At 37.3% G+C, this 20209-nt stretch overlaps 1 protein-coding gene across 1 annotated transcript in view; it reads left to right on the plus strand.

The window, feature by feature from the left end:
- Window positions 1-272: 272 nt before the first annotated feature.
- The window catches only part of RAPSN (receptor associated protein of the synapse), a 318527-nt gene continuing 298590 nt past the window's right edge, over window positions 273-20209 (plus strand). Inside the window, 3 exon segments of the mRNA XM_044082863.1 lie at window positions 273-787; window positions 790-858; window positions 861-946. Coding sequence (XP_043938798.1) covers window positions 736-787; window positions 790-858; window positions 861-946 — 207 coding nt within the window. The 5' untranslated portion in view covers window positions 273-735.

Below are 20209 nucleotides of genomic sequence, written 5' to 3' on the forward strand. Positions count from 1 at the left end.
TCACTTATTAATATAGCATTACCAAAAGCAATTGTTGCCCTTAACAAATGATTGTAACTGCATAATGAATTTTCAGAGGCCTTACACCCAGAAGGAAGCAGATGCATCTTGTTTGATAAGTTGCCCAGTTCACAACTGAGTCACTTGCCAGTCATTCACGTTTTGTATGAGGATGCAAGAGGGGAGGGGTCACATTCTGGCTCATTCTGACCTTGGGAATTACTAAACATGAGCTGAAATTCCTTTGCAACCACATGGCCTGGACTGGCAGAGACAGCTGCTCTCAATCCTAGGAGAGCTTTTCTAAGAGACAGAAAGTCGAAGACAGGCTTTCTTTTCAGTGTTAGCCCTTTCATTTCAGATCAGAGTTCCATAACATTTGGCTCATTTGAGGATTTTATCCCGTTACTTCTCTCTTTCTTTGTTGGAACTTCATACTGGATGTTGGGCAGAACCGACAAGGAAGCTGGGAAGTGAGGTAGAAGGATTTATCCCTAGTGGAGATTTCACTGAGAGATTTTTCACCACACTGTCTCACTGTGCTTTGAGTCACCCACATTCCATGGTTTATATAAGAGTGGTATTTTGTCTGAGGAGCTTGTCAAAGCCAGCTGATCTCAGCAAATGTAAAGGCAGCTGTCGCTTATTTAGAAAACAACACATAATATCATTTTTTAGACTAATTTATTTTTATGCAGACCTACACTCTTCTACTGGTTCAGAAAAGGAGTTTTTATGCCTGTCTTTATTAGCAGTATGGGTCAGGACCAAACAAAGCAACAAATTGAGAAGGACTCCACCTTTACCAGTCCAATCAGACAGACAAGGCTCTTGCAATCTGGACAAAAATTTTGGAAAGACAGCTGACCCCGTGGGCAAATTCCGTGTTCTTGGGTGTCTCATAACAGCACACTCTGAGATGGGAAAGTACAAAGAAATGATGAAGGTAAGGAACAGAAACAAATAGCTGTGTAGCCAGTGAAGTGTACTGCAAAAGAAAAACTGAAATATGCGTTTTCCAAAACATGAGGGTGTCGAATATGTCACAGTTATTAGCCTGTTTCTCAAAACATTATATGCAGTGAAGTACTGTTAAATTATGTCGTCTTTAGTGTGATTCATAAAGCATCCAGGGTGCTAACTAGCAGTAGGTTCTGCAAACAGAAAAGTAGCACATATATTTCTCTGGAGGTTTGGCAAGTCTTGTTTGAATGCAGATGTTTTGCTCATTTTAATGGTATTTTGTCCACACCTCATTATTTCATATTCAGTACCTCCAAGTGTGTTTTGTTTTAGGTAGTACACAATGTTTATGCTTTGCCCAACAAACTCATTCTTTTTCATATATACTGTTGAATTTCTCAGATGTAAAGGTGATTCTTAAGGGACCTAGCATGCTTCTAGAGGCAGGGAAAAGAGGTATGTAGAAAATATTACTGAGATGATTAACGAGAACTTGACGTGATTGCAAATATAGTACCAAAGCATTCTAGTAGCTATCAATCATGCAAAGGAAGATGATTGAAAAGGTAATGCCTCTGGCCTATGCCCCTTCTTAACTTGAACAACTCTGCTGCCTCAAATATAGTTGCACAAGTCTTTGATTTCTCTGGTTTTCCCCTATTCCTGAAAGACTGCCATTAATGCAAATCTTCCATCTCATACAAGCGCTTTAAACGCTAAAGTCATTTGTTCTGCTTATTCTTGGCCGATAGTTATAATATCATGATGCTAACTCTTGCATATGACATGCATCCAATCATTCAGGATTGGTGAACTGGACTTAAGTTCCTCTAGAAAATAATAATGGAAAACAGTGAGTGGGCAAGTAGCTAGAACTTCTATATAAACAACATGCGACTTAAAAAGTTAGAATTTTGAAAGAACGTGGAACTTTTTAACTCCTGTAAAACAGTTCACAGCATTGTGTTACATTTGCATTTAGATGTTTTGGCTAGAATAAATGTATTTCAGATTTAATGCACAATACTTGCTAATGTATTCTGTTTTATTTTATGCTGCTTTATAATCTCTGTATTGTGATGTTTTAAATTCTTTTTTATGATTGTCTTTGTGCATCATACTGTATAGTTTTCTTTGCTGTTTGAGCTATGCCTGAAATGAGGCATGTTATCGTCTACTCCACTCACCTTATTAATAAAACTAAGTAAATGACTGATTATTGGGGTAAAGTAGTTAAAAGCTCCCAACCAACTCATTTTAAACTAAGAAAACAGTAAATACAAATATAAGAAAGAGAAGGTGTGATATCATCAATCATACCCTTTGTATCAGCCAATGTTTAAGAAACCTAGTCACAGAGCTGTTAACTGTTTAAGCAATAATGTACCACAAACTTAGATACTTTCTGTTGAACACTGCTACTATACTGTTTTTCATTTACATTACCCAGTTAGAATATTTTTCTGTTAGGCAGTTACTGAATTTTGTGTGTGTGTGTGTGTGTGTGTGTATGTGTATCTATGTACATATACATGTATAATTAATTTGCAGTATCCATGGCAGGGCCAGCTAACTGGCAATGTGAATACAGGCTCTAGATGATTGTCACTGTTTAAGAAACTTTATGCCCAAAGTTGTCCTTTAGTATCCTACATAGGCCTTTTTCTTTTTTTTTTTTTTTTTTTTTTTTACAAAAAAAAACATTTGTTTCTGTATTTTAGAATCTCAGTGATTCAGTTCTAGAATACACTTCCAGTGGAGTAATGAATGAATGCTTGAATAGCAACACTTGGACAAAACTATATTCCTCAAAGGACATCACTGTGATTTGGGTTCCCCTTTCCCTGAGGGTGCAGTGAACCTGAAATTGATGATATTAAGTTTAAGGCTTGCCCCCACAGAAAAAAGTCATTTATTTCTATTTTTTCTACTGGCACCACCCCTCCTGATTTAATGGCCTATTTGATTTGGCTGCTGGTGGAAGTGACACGTAGCTGGAGAGAGGTCATGATTCCCACAAGTCATGTGGGTGGTTTAACACTTTTACTGACAGACTGTGCAATGGTATCCCACTGATTCATTCATCCTTCTTCACATGAGCCAATTCAGGCTACAAAGTCGCACTATTGGTAGACCAAGTGCATATCCTAACACACGTGCTGCCTGCTGCTTCACCTGGATACTAATTCAATCCTGCAGAAACACTAATGTAGAGGTGATTATTCTATCCCTCGTTTCCAGAGCACCGTATTCAACTGGATCAGTAATCGGTCCTTGGTCATCTGGGCCATAGAGAGGGCTTTAATCCATTTTTACATTTCTTACTTCTGACTTATTGCTTGTTGATGAGTTAGCTTTCTGTCATGTATTTTCAATTGAAATTCTTTCTTTTTTAATTCATTTGCATTCCTTTTTTCTACACTATACAAATGTAATTATTTATTACTGGTATTTAATTGTAAATGCTGCAGTATTTTATTTATTTTACTCCAGACTGTTTCTGCTTTGTACATGCACATGTTTTTCCTGATGCATTATGTCTAGAGCCAGGCATTATCTTTTAAATGAAGCCAGTACATATACATATAGAAAATACTACCTGTCCTCTTCAATCATAAATTTTATACTAAAGTATTATAGCATCAAAGTAATCATCCCTTTTGCCTTATTCAGTGCCTGACTGTGTCACCTTCTCTTTTCTGTTTAGCAGATGTCAGGGCAATAGCAAAAATTAGGACTCACCATCAGCAGAGGAGAATCCACCCTAATAAAGACAAACTGTGGTCATGTTTCTGCCCATTTAAAGGGCTGTGCTCATTAACAATCTATAAATGCCAATGATATTGCAATTACAATGTGGTTGTTCAAAAATAATAAATTGCAGTTGATTAAGACACATAACCATGACTACATCTACTACAGATATCTAATAAAATACTACTTGCAGTTAGGGATGATGAAATGTTCTATTTATTTATTAGTTTACTGCACTTGTTCTAACTAAATTAGTATTATACAGAAAAAAGTTTTATATATATATATATATATATATATATATATGTTTTAAGATGGTAGTCAGCTGATGATGTCATGTGAGTTGTGGAACTTATAAAAGAGCAAATATTTTGTCACTTAGTTCATTCTAATGAAGTTCTTAGATTAGTAAAGAACAAAATTGCTGAATCTATTGTATGTAAGTCATTCAAATGTTAATTTTCAGTTCATTATGGAATTTTTATTATACCATGATCCCCCCAAAACGTGCACGCTGATTGGCCAGCGTGCCCGTTGTAAATCGAGTTATACTAATGGAAAAAGGTCCGGTCGCCCGGACTTTTTTCCATTAGTATAACTCGTTTTTTAAACACTGTCTCGCTATGTTAAACCCATTTAACATAGCGAGACAGTGTTTTAAAAAAAAGCAATGGAGAAAGCAAGATCTCCGTTGCTTTTTTTTAGTGTTTCGCTATGTTAAATGAGTTTAACATAGCGAGACAGTTTAAAATAAGCAACGGAGATGTCCGTTGCTTATTTTAAACTGTCTCGCTATGTTAAACTCATTTAACATAGCGAACACTAAAAAGCAACGGAGATCTTGCTTTCTCCGTTGCTTTTGCCCACAGCTCTGATGTACTTCACAGGCGCGCAGTACATCAGAACTGCCGCGGATGCCAGACATCTGCGGAAGGGCAGTTAACAGGCATTATACTATGCCATTATTTAAGAAAAGTAATAGTTTCTTTTCTTAAATAATGTCATGGTATAATAGCAATAACCCACTTCTGGGTGTGGGTAATGCTATTACCCACGGTTGGCTTTGTTTGGTACCTCGGGCCTCGCCCTCGGGACCAAACCACGCCAACCGTGGGTAAATTTAGCATTACCCACACCCAGGCGTGGGTTATTGCTATATTAAACAAATGGAGAATGGAGATGATCCAAGTGAAAAGGTAAAAAGAAAAAATATTGGGGGGGGCAGTTAAATGGGTTTTGATCTTCCTGTAGTCTGTGTTAATTTAGCTGTAGATCAGAAATTATAACTCATGGTATAATTCACAGAATTTGGCTTATTTTATTCTAGTAAAAGTTCTTATATTTGGAAAAGTTGTTAATATGAAAACATCTTGGTTTGATCTATTGTGATATGGCAATAATTCAAGAATACTTAAATAAGCAAGCAATAACACCAAACAGGGTGTGTCATTGTGTAAATAACACATGCCCAGTTGTGTTCTGAGATCTCATGCTGCAGGTAGATGGCATCCACACCTCTAGTAGGGCATTATTTACACAATAACACACACACCCTGGAGGGCATTATTGCACTTACAAAATGGGCTATTTGTTAAATGTTTTTGTTTTATTTTTATTACTATATTATTATTATTATATATTTTTGATGTAAAATAGTTCTTCCATCTAAGGTTTAAAACTTGGTGTAGTATATGTAATTTTTGTTGGAGGAAGTATTTTACATTCAAAATTTAAGTTGTGCAATTATTCAATGTTTACACACACACACACACACACACACACACACACACACACACACACACACACACATTCAGCAAGAAATACTGCCTGACTATTGTGTAAATAACACATACCCAGGGGTGTTCTGAGATCCGAGGTCAAACAGTGCTCCACTGGCTAAAAATTTTCAAGGTAAATCACTGTGGATTTTATCAAAGTCAAAAATAAGGGACATTAAAAGTTTTATACTTCTTTGATGATGGACATGTTGCAGTCCTCCCTCCCTATCACTTATACATTCATGCATGCAGTCATACACATACTCTTATAGACAGGGGGAAACATGCACACACTCATTCAAACACATATACTTTTTTCTTTATTTACTTTAGGATTTTAATTTCACAGACACTAAGAAGTTTATCGATTGTAAAAAATAGTGGCCGTTTCGTTTCTAAAAGTCCAATTTTCATGGTAGCTTAATATGCTCTTTTTTCAGTGGGCATTACTTATCAGAGTGGCAATGTACAGTCCACCCATTCTCTAAAAAAAACAATAAAAATAATATAATTTGACATAGAAAAAAACACACTGGTTACTAATTTTATAGCCTTATCCATCCAGACAGAGAAGAGGATTTGTGTATGAAAAATGTTTTTAACTCTGTTCCCCAAAAACATAAACTCTTTGAAATCCAGTTTTTAAAGAAGGTAAAAAATTATTAATTATCAGCTACTTACAAAACATGCACACTTTAATATATTATAAACACTATTTGCCTTGGTCACCCTCAACAGACTTCTACTTCAAAATCGCCATGAAGAAAGACTATTACCTAAACTTTGTGTGCATGTGTGCCCCCCACACCCTCTCTCTCTCTCGTTGTTTATCTTTCGGCTTTTTCCCAGTAAGGGGTCGTCACAGCAGAACTCCGGTCCACTAATGATTGGCAGTAGATTTTTACAAAATGGCAAGGTGCCAGCTCGACGCCGAACCTTCAATGTAGGCACTCCCATTTACGTACGCATGTCTTTCAAACGCTACCCAACCACGGGGAGGATATGCAGACTCCACACAGAAGGCACTCCCAAGCCACACCAAGAATTTCACGGGAGAACCTCTTGCTGTAAGGTAACAACTCTACTGCCATACCACCGCGGCATTATTACACACACAATATATGCATACACACAATAACCCCCTACATATGTATATAGTAATGACCTACTTCCCTAACTGTAATGGCAGATGATACACATGTGAGCAATATGTTACTGACAAGCTGCATATATACTACATGCACAGTATACACGTGTATAATAATATATATACACACGCGATAACTCCCTACATGTGTAATACACACACACATATACGTGTGTGTGTGTGTGTGTGTGTGTGTGTGTGTGTGTGTGTGTGTGTGTGTGTGTGTGTGTGTGTGTGTGAGTGTGTGTGTACTATCAGTCTGCTTCCTGAATTGTAATGGCAGATGTTACACACATGAGCAACAAGAGACTGACAAGTTACATGTGGATCGATCCATTATGCGGCTGTCACAGAAACAGCCTGTTAACTAAACTTGAGTAAATAAACACATTAATGAGATAAATGACTGACTGCTGGTGCTACAGTGGTTCAGTTCAGTATCAAGCTGCTGTCAATCACGTGTGCCCACCCACTGCCTGCGTGACCCACAGCTGGCGAGTCATAATATTTACTATCTCTGCTGTCAGCACTAACCCATTTGTTGTATATATTGCCACAAAATTCCTTTACTGCAGTTTTATATAATCACTTGTGTCTGCCTGGAGATGGTACAGAATTGTTAAGAGCACCATCACAACAAACTTTGTCCACCAATATTTTCTGGGAAGTACAGTCCATGTGCAGTTGCTTACATATTCACCATCAGTTTCCTAAGTTCTGTTTACAAGATTTTTGCCATGTTTGTTTCCTGCCTGAAGATGTACTCCACTACAAAACCTGAGCCTGGAATAGGTGTGACATTCTTTCAGCCCCACCCCCTTCCTGGCTTCAGATACTGTACTTACTAATAAGCTTGGTGGGTGTTGTTAGGCTGGGCCTCACAGCTGCCCTTAAAATTGACATGTGACTGATATTCAGAGCTATTTGAGTTATTTAGCTCTGACCTCTACCATGGTCATCACATTGCATTGCGGTGCTTTCTGACAAATGCAAAGGCTGCTATAGAAATAACCCCTGCCAACTATCAAGCATTGATTTTATGCTTTATTATTCAAATTTGTGGATATACACAGTACTTATTCTACTGAGCAGTATTTTATTTATAAGGAGGTTTGATTAGTAACTATTGTTAATGTTTAATGTGAACAAACTCACAAGACAAGCAATGCGAACACAATACGCTGAACATTTTAAGTTATTATACTTTGTGGTAGCACAGATCAGTATATGCCTGTTGCACTCTGGTATTTGGAAAAGGATGACACTTATGAACTAGGAAATGTTCTGAATTACTACAGCATACAGAACTCAGAGTTCCTACTTTTTTTGTTATATATATCTTCTGAACTGTGGAAGATTGTTTCCTTGACACACTGACTTTAAGGCTGGTGTATGAGTTATAGTAATAAGGGCTCCAAACACCACTCATTTATATGCAAGAGAATTCTTAAAATACAGGACTGTCAATGATTAGATTTAAAGGCAATAAATGTAATAATAAACAGGGCAGACTTTTCTTTATACTTATATAATCATTTGCATATATTTATGCATTTATCTGTTTGCTAACTGGGTTGTAGGGTGGTTTAATTAGCCACAAACTGAGCACAAGGCACAAATACTTGACAGTAAGAGTAATTCATATGCAATACACAGACATATTGGTATATAATGCAAATATAAAACATATACATATTTTGTATAAGATATAATGGAAGCAATGTATGTCCTTAACTTTTGACTTGTAGTAATTGATTAAATTTGGTGCTTTAACACACAACCCTAAAAACAAAATATATAGTTGCTTACGTATAAGTTTTGATTTAAATAGTAATGTGTGAATATAAAAGCATGCCAGTACAAAGGGCGAATAAGGAGGATGAAATTTTACTTGTGTCTAGTTGTAGTACACAAAAGAATAAGGTATTTGTTGCCATGGTAATGGTAACATTTATAATCATCTGCCAGTTAGGTTTACAAGTTTACTTTAATTTCCTCAAAATGTGTTTAATTTCTTATATGAATAGGCGAATGATGGCTGATTTCTGGGAAGTCCTCTAAATTTTGAACTCTAGGAGAAATCACTTTTACTGACTAGCAGGGAACTTTGTCCTAGGTTTATTATTATGTAAAAATAAATAAAAAAAAATAAAAGCTGTCCTTGCTATGACAGGTAGACAGACTAACTTTTAAGAGTGGCACAGAGATAGATAAAGTGGCAGTGGCGTTTGTGGATCCTGGTGATGAAAAGAAGCTGCATATTTTTAAGTGTAGTGTGAAGCGGTTTTGTACTGTATGAAAAGTTTAATGCAGTTAATAGGAAGTCAAGCTTCATTTTAGTAATCAAAATATCAGTTCTAGTTGTCTCCTGCTCTTTGGGTTAAGATAGCTGGCAATGGGTCTATATCACATCGTCAAAAACCCAAATTGTTACTTGCCCATCATTGGGAATTTACCCGTTTCCTCACTGTAGTGGGATCTCTGAGTTGGTATATTTAGTTAGGGGAGGTGTGGGTTTTAAATTTTTAGAATTTTGTGACAGTCGCTAGGTTGGCCAAGTATTTTTTTCCTGTGAAAAACTTAGATTAAATGGCTGTTCGATGGAGTGAGGTTTCAACAAAGTAGGTTTGCTGAATAGTGATTTGATGATTTGGGTTTTTGACGATGTGATATAGACCCAAGTTCAACCATATTCTTTAGTATTAAAAGACTTGAGTAATACATTAAGTCTAACAGTTGCAAACCTGAGGCCTCCTCAAACCTCTTGGACATGCCAAACAACACTGAAGAAATTTTGCTGATTGTTGACTCAGACTGTAAACTTGGTACATATGATCCAAAGCCAGAGAATGCAGAAATCTGCCTGAATTTCAGGCTGTACATATTCAGCTTTACTACACCAAGAAGGATAAGATCGTGTGTACGTAAATGAAGTCTTGTAAGCCAAGTACTGGGGTTTTAATGCAAAGTGAACAGAAGACATTTCCAAGTATGGATCCTTGTGAGACACCTGCATAGGAAGCATTTAATCTGAAGTTGAATTTTCCTGAACCACACAATATGAGCAGTTCCAAAGTAGGCTATTGGACTATCATAAAATTCGCTTTTATTATGTCTGGCCAATAAGATAGTATAGTCATCTAATTTAAAAGCTTTCTGTAGAGCAATCAGTCACTTCAAACCAACTGTTTTTTATATTTTCAAATATGATGACAATAATGAAATCCAAATAGTCTCTCCAGTAAAAGCAGGCACAACAAGGCACAAAACTGTGTTAAACATCATCACACAAAAATGCAGCAAATGTGGTTAAACACAACCCACTGGCCTGGATTAAAATATAGGTTTCTATTTCATGTGTCCTACAATTAAAAGCACTAGAAAGATAACACTTATTATTATTTTATATTTTTTTAGCTTTTTAATTATAAATGTTTGTGTCATGATGTTTACATTTTTTATGTATCCTAGCATGGTATTCAGTAGTGTCTTTATGTTAATTTACACATTGTGATTAGTTGTGCTGAGGAGGTGTGTTTGATCAACTGTTTCATGATGTAGTTTTATTTTTTGCATACATTTTACAAATGTGATGCTGTTTTTGTCTGATGAAGTTTCTTAATTACGCAAATGAAAGAGCTTATCTTTTTATTGTTTTCTATTAATAAAAGTTGTCTTTCATAGTTATTTAACACGAGTTTGCATCTTGGTGCTCCTGCTTTTACCAGGGAGTCCATTTGGATTTAATCCTTGCAGCCTGAGTTTCTTTAGTTTGTGGATCATTACAATAATCCTATAACTGGCTGAAAGCATTCTATATCCATTTTTCAAAGTGCTCTGGGGTGCTGTATTTCTCCTCATGTTCCTGAAGTTATACATAAACAAGTCTCTCCAATATCTTTGCTAAGGGCCTTGCATTTGAGATAGATGGCAATGGTACAGTAAGGACTGTGGATTACTAACCTTTGGCACATGATAACATGATTACTGTTGCATACTTAAAGATGGTGGACACAGTTCTACATTATGGATTTATAATATGCATCAGGGGCTTAAATACTACTGTGGCAGTCTTTTAAAAGAGAGCTGGATAGATTTCTGGCAATGCCTTACCTTTCTCAAGGAATGCCTTTTAGTAGATTGGCTATTTGTATTGGCCATTACTGCCTCGAATTTAAATTTTGGTAGAAGTGAAAAAAAAATACTGTGATTGTGATAAGGCCTGGAACTTGAAAATTTTGTTAGAATCTTGCATATCTTTCCACATGCTATATGCAATTTACCTTACACTCCAAGAGACTACAGCCACCAATGTACTATTTAATGTCTAAGTGTGTTCATGGCTGGGCTTCAACATAAATAGGATGTCAACAAGATTTAACCTATCTAGCATGGCTCTTGGAGGCATCTACCTTAGAAACACTTAGAAACTGATGAGGTGTTCTTTCTGTTAGGTATTTAATCACTTTTCCGATTTCTTTCCCAGTGATGCAGTGTGAGATGACCTATGTTTTAAATCTATCCATATAACTGCCTGTTATGTCCTAAAGATGTGTAAGACTTCTTCAGGAACATATATGTTTGTACTTGTCCTAAATGTGAACTTTAACTACTCAGGTCTTCCCTGGAAATGGGTTATGGTCTCAGTGGGACTACCTAGAAAAGACATTTTAAATAAATAAGTAAATAAATAAGCATCCTTGTTTGTCCTTAGCTTATTTTACTGATTTAGGGAATACAGTATCTTGTATGTGTGCCAGATTATATAAAAATACATTAAGAGCCTTGTTTGCATCTGTCTGGTTATATACTTTTCCAGGCCTGTAGGTTGTTGATTCAGCAGCAGACTAGTGTGAAATGGAACTTCTGCAGGTATTACTGGCTTGATGTTGGAGCCTTCAAGCATCAGTATGTGCATAAAGAATAGTGTTTGAATTAACATGTTTGGGTGGAAATGGAATTTGAAAAATCTGTTTAGGACTTTGAGTACAGAAGGTAACAATGCATCCTGTGAAGGACTAAGGGTGGACCTGGTAGTTTGATCAAGAATTGCAAGAGCTGTGCTAGTTCATGCCTTGTTCACCCCGAGTCAGTTTACAAAATCCACTATGAGGATACAGTTTTTAGAACTATATTTTTGATAAACGTCTGCAAAAGTGTTCTCTACCATTTTTATTTTCAAAGGAAGGGGAATATAGGCTAAGCAATCAGTAACATGGTATGGGCTTCAGTGAGCATTTGGAACACCAGCCACAACTGGTTTAGGTCATGATCATTAAGTGGTGCTTTTTTAGTACTAGGGATATGTTTGTGTACCATAAGGAATGTCCCCTGCCACTGTGGTCCAGGTCTGCTTTTTATAAACAACTATTAATTTTATGAAACACATTCTGAGGGACAAAGAAAACACATGAGCTGCTGTTTAGTATTTACGAGATGTCTGGCCTTTGTTGCATGACCCTGGCTTCTAGAAGACCATCTTTGCTATGGAGGCTATTGGCATTCATCAGCAATACATTTAACCCATTTATTATCCAAGTAGACATAAATGGGATGCAAGTTAACATGCTGAGATAAGTTTGCTATGCACAAGCCAGAGCTACATAAGTTATACTGTGCATCTGGACTCGAACCAGAGCAGACATATGATACAGTATGTAAGATGTTAGGAGCAGAAGTATGTCATATGAGGTGGTCTAGCAAAAGTATTTGTTTGACTATCACATGGTCCAAGGAGCTTTAAGATGGTGAAGAATAAACATGCTGGTAATTTTCTGAGGGATTTGTCAGCAGGTGTGCCAATATACAACAAACAGACTGAGTGCTTAAGATCATTTGCTCTTGACCAGGGACATGTTTTTTAACAGTCCTTTGATGCTATGGAATAACTTTATTGCCACTGTAGAGGTACAGAGAATATTCTTTTACAGGGTTACCTTTAACTGAATCTAATAAGATAATAGTGACATATAAAATACATTTCTAAGGAGAGAAGTAGCAATGTGTTGGGGGAATGTTTATTTTTGTTGTCACTGAAGACAGTCTATAGGGCTAAAGTAAATGAAATCAATTATAAAACTATATTTAGTTGCTGTGTGCTGTTAGTTTAAAATATTTGCAACATATAAAAGAAGTATAGCTATCATTGGAAATGTTTTAGGTCATCATAGAATAAAAGTAGTGGTTAATATACACCATGATGGATGTAATAGTATAATTTTATTTTTATGTTGACAAGTGATTACCGGGGAGGTCCGACTGGACTAGTAGTCCATTTTCAGTGGAGGCCCAGGGAGAAAAGCTCCATAATACAATTTAATATGGTTTTACATTAATTACAGATTAAACAAGTTATGCATATAGAATTTAAAAATGTAATATACAGAAGGATACATTTCTAACCTGATGGGGTGAGTGAATGGGAATATAGGATGGTAAGAAAACAGATTCTAACAACTGGGGGTTAATCTGTTAGTATGCAATGTGCTGGTTTAGCTGCAAACTTGAACAAAAAAGTGAGTCATTTTAAATTATGCACTGTTAACATCCACAAACTGCACTAAATATGGTTGAGCTTAACAGTGACACTGTTAAAGTACATCAGCATTGTTTAAATTTTGAAATGTACATTAATTGATGAAATGAGCAGATTGGTCTTAGAAGTGTGAGGTGGAGTTCAGGGAAGAGTTAAGACAGGCACTGGGTGGCAGTGAAGAGTTACCGAATAGCTGGATAACTACAGCAGAGCTAGTAAGAGAGATGGTTAGAAAGGTGCATGGTGTGACATCTGGAAAGAGGAAGGATGACAAGGAGACCTGGTGGTGGAATGAGGAAGTACAGGAGAGTATACAGAGAAAGAGGTTGCTGAAGAAGAAGTGGGATTGTCAGAGAGATGAAGAAAGTAGACAGGAGTATAAGGAGATGAGGTGCATGGCAAAGAGAGAGGTGGCAAAGGCTAAGGATAAGGCATATGAAGAGTTGTATAAAAGGTTGGACAATAAGGAGGGAGAAAAGGACCTGTACCGATTGGCTAGACAGAGGGACTGAGCTAGTAAAGATGTGCAGCAGGTAAGGGTGATAAAGGATAATGAGAGAAACATACTCACAAGTGAGGAAAGTGTGTTGAGCAGATGGAAAGAGTACTTTGAGGGGTTGATGAATGAAGAGAATGAGAGGGAGAGAAGGCTGGATGATTTCTGAATAGTGAATCATGAAGTGCAGTGGATTAGAAAGGAGGAAGTAAGGATAGCTATGAAGAGGATGAAGAATGGAAAGGCTGTTGGTCCAGATGACATACCTGTGGAAGAATGGAGGTGTTTAGGTGAAATGGCAGTAGAGTTTTTAACTAGATTGTTTAATAACATCTTGGAAAGTGAGAGGATGCCTGAGGAATGGAGAAAAAGTGTTTTGGTACCATTTCTTTAAGTATAAGGGTGATGTGCAGAGCTGTAGTAACTACAGAGGGATTAAACTGATCAGTCACAGCATGACGTTATGGGAAAGAGTAGTGAAAGCTAGGTTAAGAAGGGAGGGGATGATTAGTGATCAGCAGTATGGTTTCATGCCAGGAAAGAGCACTACAGATGCGATGTTTGCTCTGAGAGTGTTGATGGAGAAGTACAGAGAAGGTTAGAAGGAGTTGCATTGTGTCTTTGTGGACTTAGAGAAAGCATATGACAGGGTGCCTAGAGAGGAGTTGTGGTATTGTATGAGGAAGTCGGGAGTGTCAGAGAAGTATGTAAGAGTGGTACAGGATATGTACGAGGGTAGTGTGACAGTGGTGAGGTCTGCAGTGGAAGTGATAGATGCATTTAAGGTAGAGGTGGGATTACATCAAGGATCAGCTCTGAGCCCTTTCTTATTTGCAAAGGTGATGGACAGGTTGACAAACAAGATCAGACAGGAGTCCCCGTGGACTAATATGTTTGCAGATGACATTATGATCTGTAGTGAGAGTAGGGAACAGGTGGAGGAGACCATGGAGAGGTGGAGATATGCTCTAGAGAGAAGAGGAATGAAGGTCAGCAGGACTAAGACAGGATATATGTCTGTGAATGAGAGGGAGGACAGAGGAATGGTGAGGATGCAGGGAGTAGAGCTGGTGAAGATGGATGAGTTTAAATACTTGGGATCAACAGTTCAGAATAATGGTGAGTGTGGAAGAGAGGTGAAGAAGAGTGTACAGTCAGGGTGGAGTGGGTGGAGAAAGGTGTCAGGAGTGATTTGTGACAGACGAGTACCAGTAAGAGTGAAATGGAAGGTCTACAAGAGGGTAGGGAGAACAGCTATTTTATATGGGTTGGTGACAGTGGCATTGACAAAAAGGCAGGAGTCAGAGCTTGACGTGGCAGAGTTGAAGATGTTAAGATTTGCACTCGGTGTGATGAGAATGGACAGGATTAGGAATAAGTATATTAGAGGGTCAGCCCAGGTTGGAAGGTTTGGAGACAAAGCCAGAGAGGCAAGATTACGATGGTTTGGACATGTGCTGAGGAGGGATGCAGAATATATTGGGAAAAAGATGCTAAGGATGAAGCTGCCAGGTAACAGGAAAAGAGGACAGCCTAGGATAAGGTTTATGGATGTAGTGAGAGAGGACATGCAGCTGGTTGGTGTGACAGAGCAAGATGCAGAGGATACTCACTCTCATCCTCCCTTGACTACCTGCATCCGGTATCTATGTGGTCATCCACTCTGCTGCCCATGACACTAACTCAGCGCAACCGATCTGGGTCACAAGCAAAGTTATTGTTTCTTTTGTTTGTTTTTTTTGTTTGTTTTTTTTTTTTGCTATGAAAGACTATTTTGTATCCTTGCTCCATCATTCAGTTTCTCAACCAGGAGGCTCATTTTTTGGGTTGCTAACCTCTTCTTGATCTGAACCACATCAAGTGTGCCATGCTCTAGTACTTTAATATGCTTCATATTTGCCAGTAACATTTATATCCACTGATGTCAAGCTTCTGCCAAATGCGCATGACAACATCTTCTGTGCCTGGTTGACTTATTAATACCAAGCCAGTATAAGGTATAGTCATGCTTTATGAAGAAGAGGCAAGCTAGCAAGTACAGTAGGTGCACAGGCCAAACTAACTTTGGTAAACATGAACAAAAAAAGCCAGCACCTTGGAAGAATGAAGCATCTACATTTATTGGAACAAGACCGGTTTCAGCATAAAGCTTTCATCAGTGGTACATCCATCCATCCATGGATGTACCACTGATGAAACCTTCATGCTGAAACCAGTCTTGTTCCAATAAATGTGGATGCTTCATTCTTCCAAGGTGCTGGCTTTTTTTGTTCATGTTTACCATAGTCATGCTTTAGCAGTCTTGAAGTCTGATTAGCTCATTCTGGCCTTCTTATGAACATGCTCAAAATTAATTGCATGTTGTTTCCATGGATAATAACCTTACAAAATATAAATAGTGGCATTAGATTTTTAAAATGATTATTATATAGACTGTAAACATAAGTAAAGGTGTGCTATATGATTTAGAATATAAATTCAAAAATGGTGGCCAGTGTGCAGTAAAGTAATACAGTAAATGTCTTGCCTGCTTGTGTATACTGAGTTACTTTCCATCTAATGAGTTCAGTCTTGGGGTTACTAGTATTCTCCTAGTACTCCATGACTGTTTCATGCTTCTACAATATTCATCTGTTTTTGTACTATAGTCTTTAGTAAAAATGAGTTTGAATACTAGGGGCAGCTACGTTTGCTATCAACTCTAGACCTTTCTAAGGCCTATAACATAGTTTCACACAATAAACTACTGTGAGAGCTAGCCACCTTAAACCTTAGTCACTCCATCCTAGCATGGTTCCATAGCTACCTAACCAAATGGCAACAAGCTGTTATGTGGATTTAGGAGTTATCATCTTTACACCCTGTTAACATTGCAGTCCCAGAAGGTTCCATAGTAGGCCCCCTATGTTTCAATATATTCACTAACCAATTGCATAAATCCACTCCACTTGCCTCAGTTATCCAATATGCAGATGACTCTACCCACTTATGTAATGCATCCTCCCTCACACAACTACAGGACTTCACACAACAATCTTTCTTGGAAGATGAATATTGGCTAACCAAAGTTAACCTTATACTGAACCTAAACAAGGCCAAGCTAATGCTACCCCCAACATCTTTTCATATATATTCATCAAACAACACAATTATTGCTGTCGTCTCCCAAACCAAGCTACTAGGTGTAGCTATTGACAACAAACTGAAATTTGATATTTACCTATCTGAATTCATTAAAAAACTCACATCAAATTTGTCTCTCTCGCTACCACATTAAGCCATTTCTGACAAACCAAGCCAGATTAGACATAGCTAGAACTCACCTCCTATCCACTCTACTTTATGCTTCCCCCATACTTAACTAGCTTGCTACAAATTCTGCACATAGGTCACATCATTGCTCCTCCCTACAACAAATAAAATGGTTAGAACTCCCTCATTATCTTACCTATACCCAACTTATCACACACCACTTAGTATATCAGCCTGATAGAATCTCAGCCTTGCAACAATTATTCCAACCATATGCTAATACTTGACACACAAAACCCTTCTACAAGTCTCCAAAAGTAACAACAAGGATGGAGCATCCCTTTACTCTCACCATATTTCCAAAACCTGGAACATAATTTCTCAACATATTTTAAGCATTACCAACCCAGCCCAATTCACATGCCTTCATTGAAGGTTGGGCATTGAGCTGGCACCTTGGCACCGTAAAAATCTACTGCCAATCATTAGCGGACCGGAGTTCTGCTGTGGCGACCCCTAACCGGGAAAAGCCAAAAGAAGAACTAACCCAGCCCAATTCAAGAAACAGTTTAAAGACCACCTATACAATAAATGGATTTGTTCCTGCATCAATCCAGGTTAATTATCCCCATCAGATAGGTAGCCATATATGACTTGTTACTAACTTGTCAGAAGTTTTCATCCTTTTCAATTTACCTCTTTCTCTTTTCCCAATCTATACTAACTTGACTAATATAACTATACATACCTTTAAATGCTTTCTGTGTAATAAAAAAACTCAAACTCTATAAACAATGTTTATGATACTTTTCTCTGATTTTAATGTGATGTTTTCAAATTGAATGTATATTTATATTTCTCTTATTATATCAATGTATCTTTTTTTGTATATTAATGTCTATGTAAATTGTACTTCTGGAGCTTTTCTCCCCAAGACTCTGCTGAAAATGGGCTTTTACCCAGATGGACTATCCCAGTAAACAAATGTTAAATACATAAATACATAACTAACCATGTAGAGACTATCACTGCTTTATACCTAAGAAGCTTGCTGAACTGATTTTCTCAACACATTTGAGATAACACAATTTACCTTCACCCACAAATTTCTTTTTACCACTTATTGTCCTAGTTCCAAGTATCCTTAGATGGTATGAACTGCTGCCACCTAACCTAAGCTGTTTTAGATCTCACTTCCACTCAGTTAGTGAGCTAGCACCGCCTCCCTCCTTCCTCAGTACTGTGTCTTTGGAAAATACCTGTGCCCTTGTGCCTTCCATATAGAAGAAACATCTCTCAAAACTGATACACTTATTAGGATACCTGGGCACCATTGCAAACAACAAATGTTCCCTTTCACCACCATGTCTCTGTGGTCAGTATAAAATACATCTAATTACCTGAGCTGGTTATAAAAGATGTATCTTCTAGGTTCTGGGAAGTTATCATCTCTCTGAAATCCTTTCTTATTAAGCTCATAATTAATACAATGCTCCCTTCAACAAGTATGTAACCAAGCACATGATTCAGCTTGAAACACTCCAACACTTCCTCACTAAGAAAATCAAGGGCCTAAGCTCTATGTCCATGTAGAACGCCATAAGGCTCTATCTCTATTTCAGTCTCTGCTGCAGGGAAACCTGTGCCTAATATACATGAACCATGAACTAGTGATACAAACGTCCATTGCAACATAAATAGTATGCATCTGCCAAATAATTTTCCTTCTTTGGATTAAACTCTCCCTACTTATTAAACAGAACAGCTCCCTAAAACTCTTCAAACACTATCTGGATGAATGGATGGGAAATATACACTAGGTTGGCCTTCTGAACTCTTATGTAAAGAGGTAACATTACTGGGTACTGATTGGCTAGGCCTCAAGCGATCCACCCAGAGCAAATGGTTAGTAATAACTTAGCAATCTTTTAACCTTTGAGCAAAAACAGGTTTGGTAATGATCTTTATACATGATGCTCTCCACAGTTATGGAATTTTCTTCCTGAAATAAAGTCATGGTTATGTAATAAATGGATATCTACTTGTGAGGTTATCCGTTGCATACAATTGCACCATCTGAATGTTGCTTTAAGGTATGTTTATTAAGTGTGTCTTACACTGCTTTTTTTGTGACTTCTCTACTGTAGCATCTGCAGGCCTCCATCTCTGTCCTCAGTCAAAACTTGACCCTAACTGGGCCATTAGGAAGCATGTCTGATATCCTGTATAATAATAGACTTTCGTATTTTGTTTCCTAGATTTCTGTCTCTTCCTTCTTACACAGCATTTGCTCCTCTCTCTCTCTCTCTACTGGCTGATGATTTTAGCAGCAGTCACTATCACTAAATAATGCCCCCCCTTATCAAGTGGCATCAGTTGAAGTAGCTACCCACTGTCCATTATTTTGTATCATCTGCTAATTATCCACTGTCTGCTGCTTAGTTTCTGGGATGCAAGGGTGGGAGGATGGTATAATGGTTAAGGTGTTTGCCTTACAAATAGAAGGTGCAGGGTTTGATTCTCACATGGGGTAAGTGGCTAGGCTTAGAATGGCCTGCAAAGGCAGTTAGCCTAGTACCAGCCTATGAACCTATGAACCTATGACATACACATTTAGTTGACTCTAATTTGGTTGACTTTTGTGCAGCCACGGTCTCCTTATAACTTGAATATATATATATATATATATATATATATAAAATATTTTTATGTTAGCTTATTAACCAGTTACATGAACTAGTCAATGACATTTCTCATTCCCAAACAAGAAAATAAGGCAAAAAATACATATAGTAATTGCATAAAACATGTATAAATTATATCACTAGAAAGCAGAGCAACAATTACTAAATTGTTAGATGTAATAACAAAAGATGTATTGGTGTAAAGTCAGTTAGGGAATGTGGGAGGTTAATAGGGTACTGACCTGTGGAAACAAGATTTCAACTCATGGTCATTTTCGAGCTCTAGGAGTCCAAAAAGTCAACACACCACAATTCAACTAAAATAATTATATCTGTTAAAAAGCGCACTTTTCTAATGTTTTGCAATTATTCAGATATCATTACTCTAAACTTTTAGTTTTAGTAATACAGAAGATCTTAAAATGGACTTAGCCAGGCATACAAGAAATGTAGTGGGACAGGTATATAAGCCATACAAAAATTTCACTTTTAAACATATTTTCCATTATTCTCATATTTAAATACAGTATATGTGTAAAGATTATTCATGTAGTTAATAAAAGTATTCAGTCTACATCCCCACATCTCCAGAAGACAAAT

Source organism: Protopterus annectens, chromosome 9.part0 (assembly GCF_019279795.1).
Source record: "Protopterus annectens isolate FY-2018-M chromosome 9.part0, PAN1.0, whole genome shotgun sequence".
Lineage (NCBI taxonomy): Eukaryota > Metazoa > Chordata > Ceratodontiformes > Protopteridae > Protopterus > Protopterus annectens.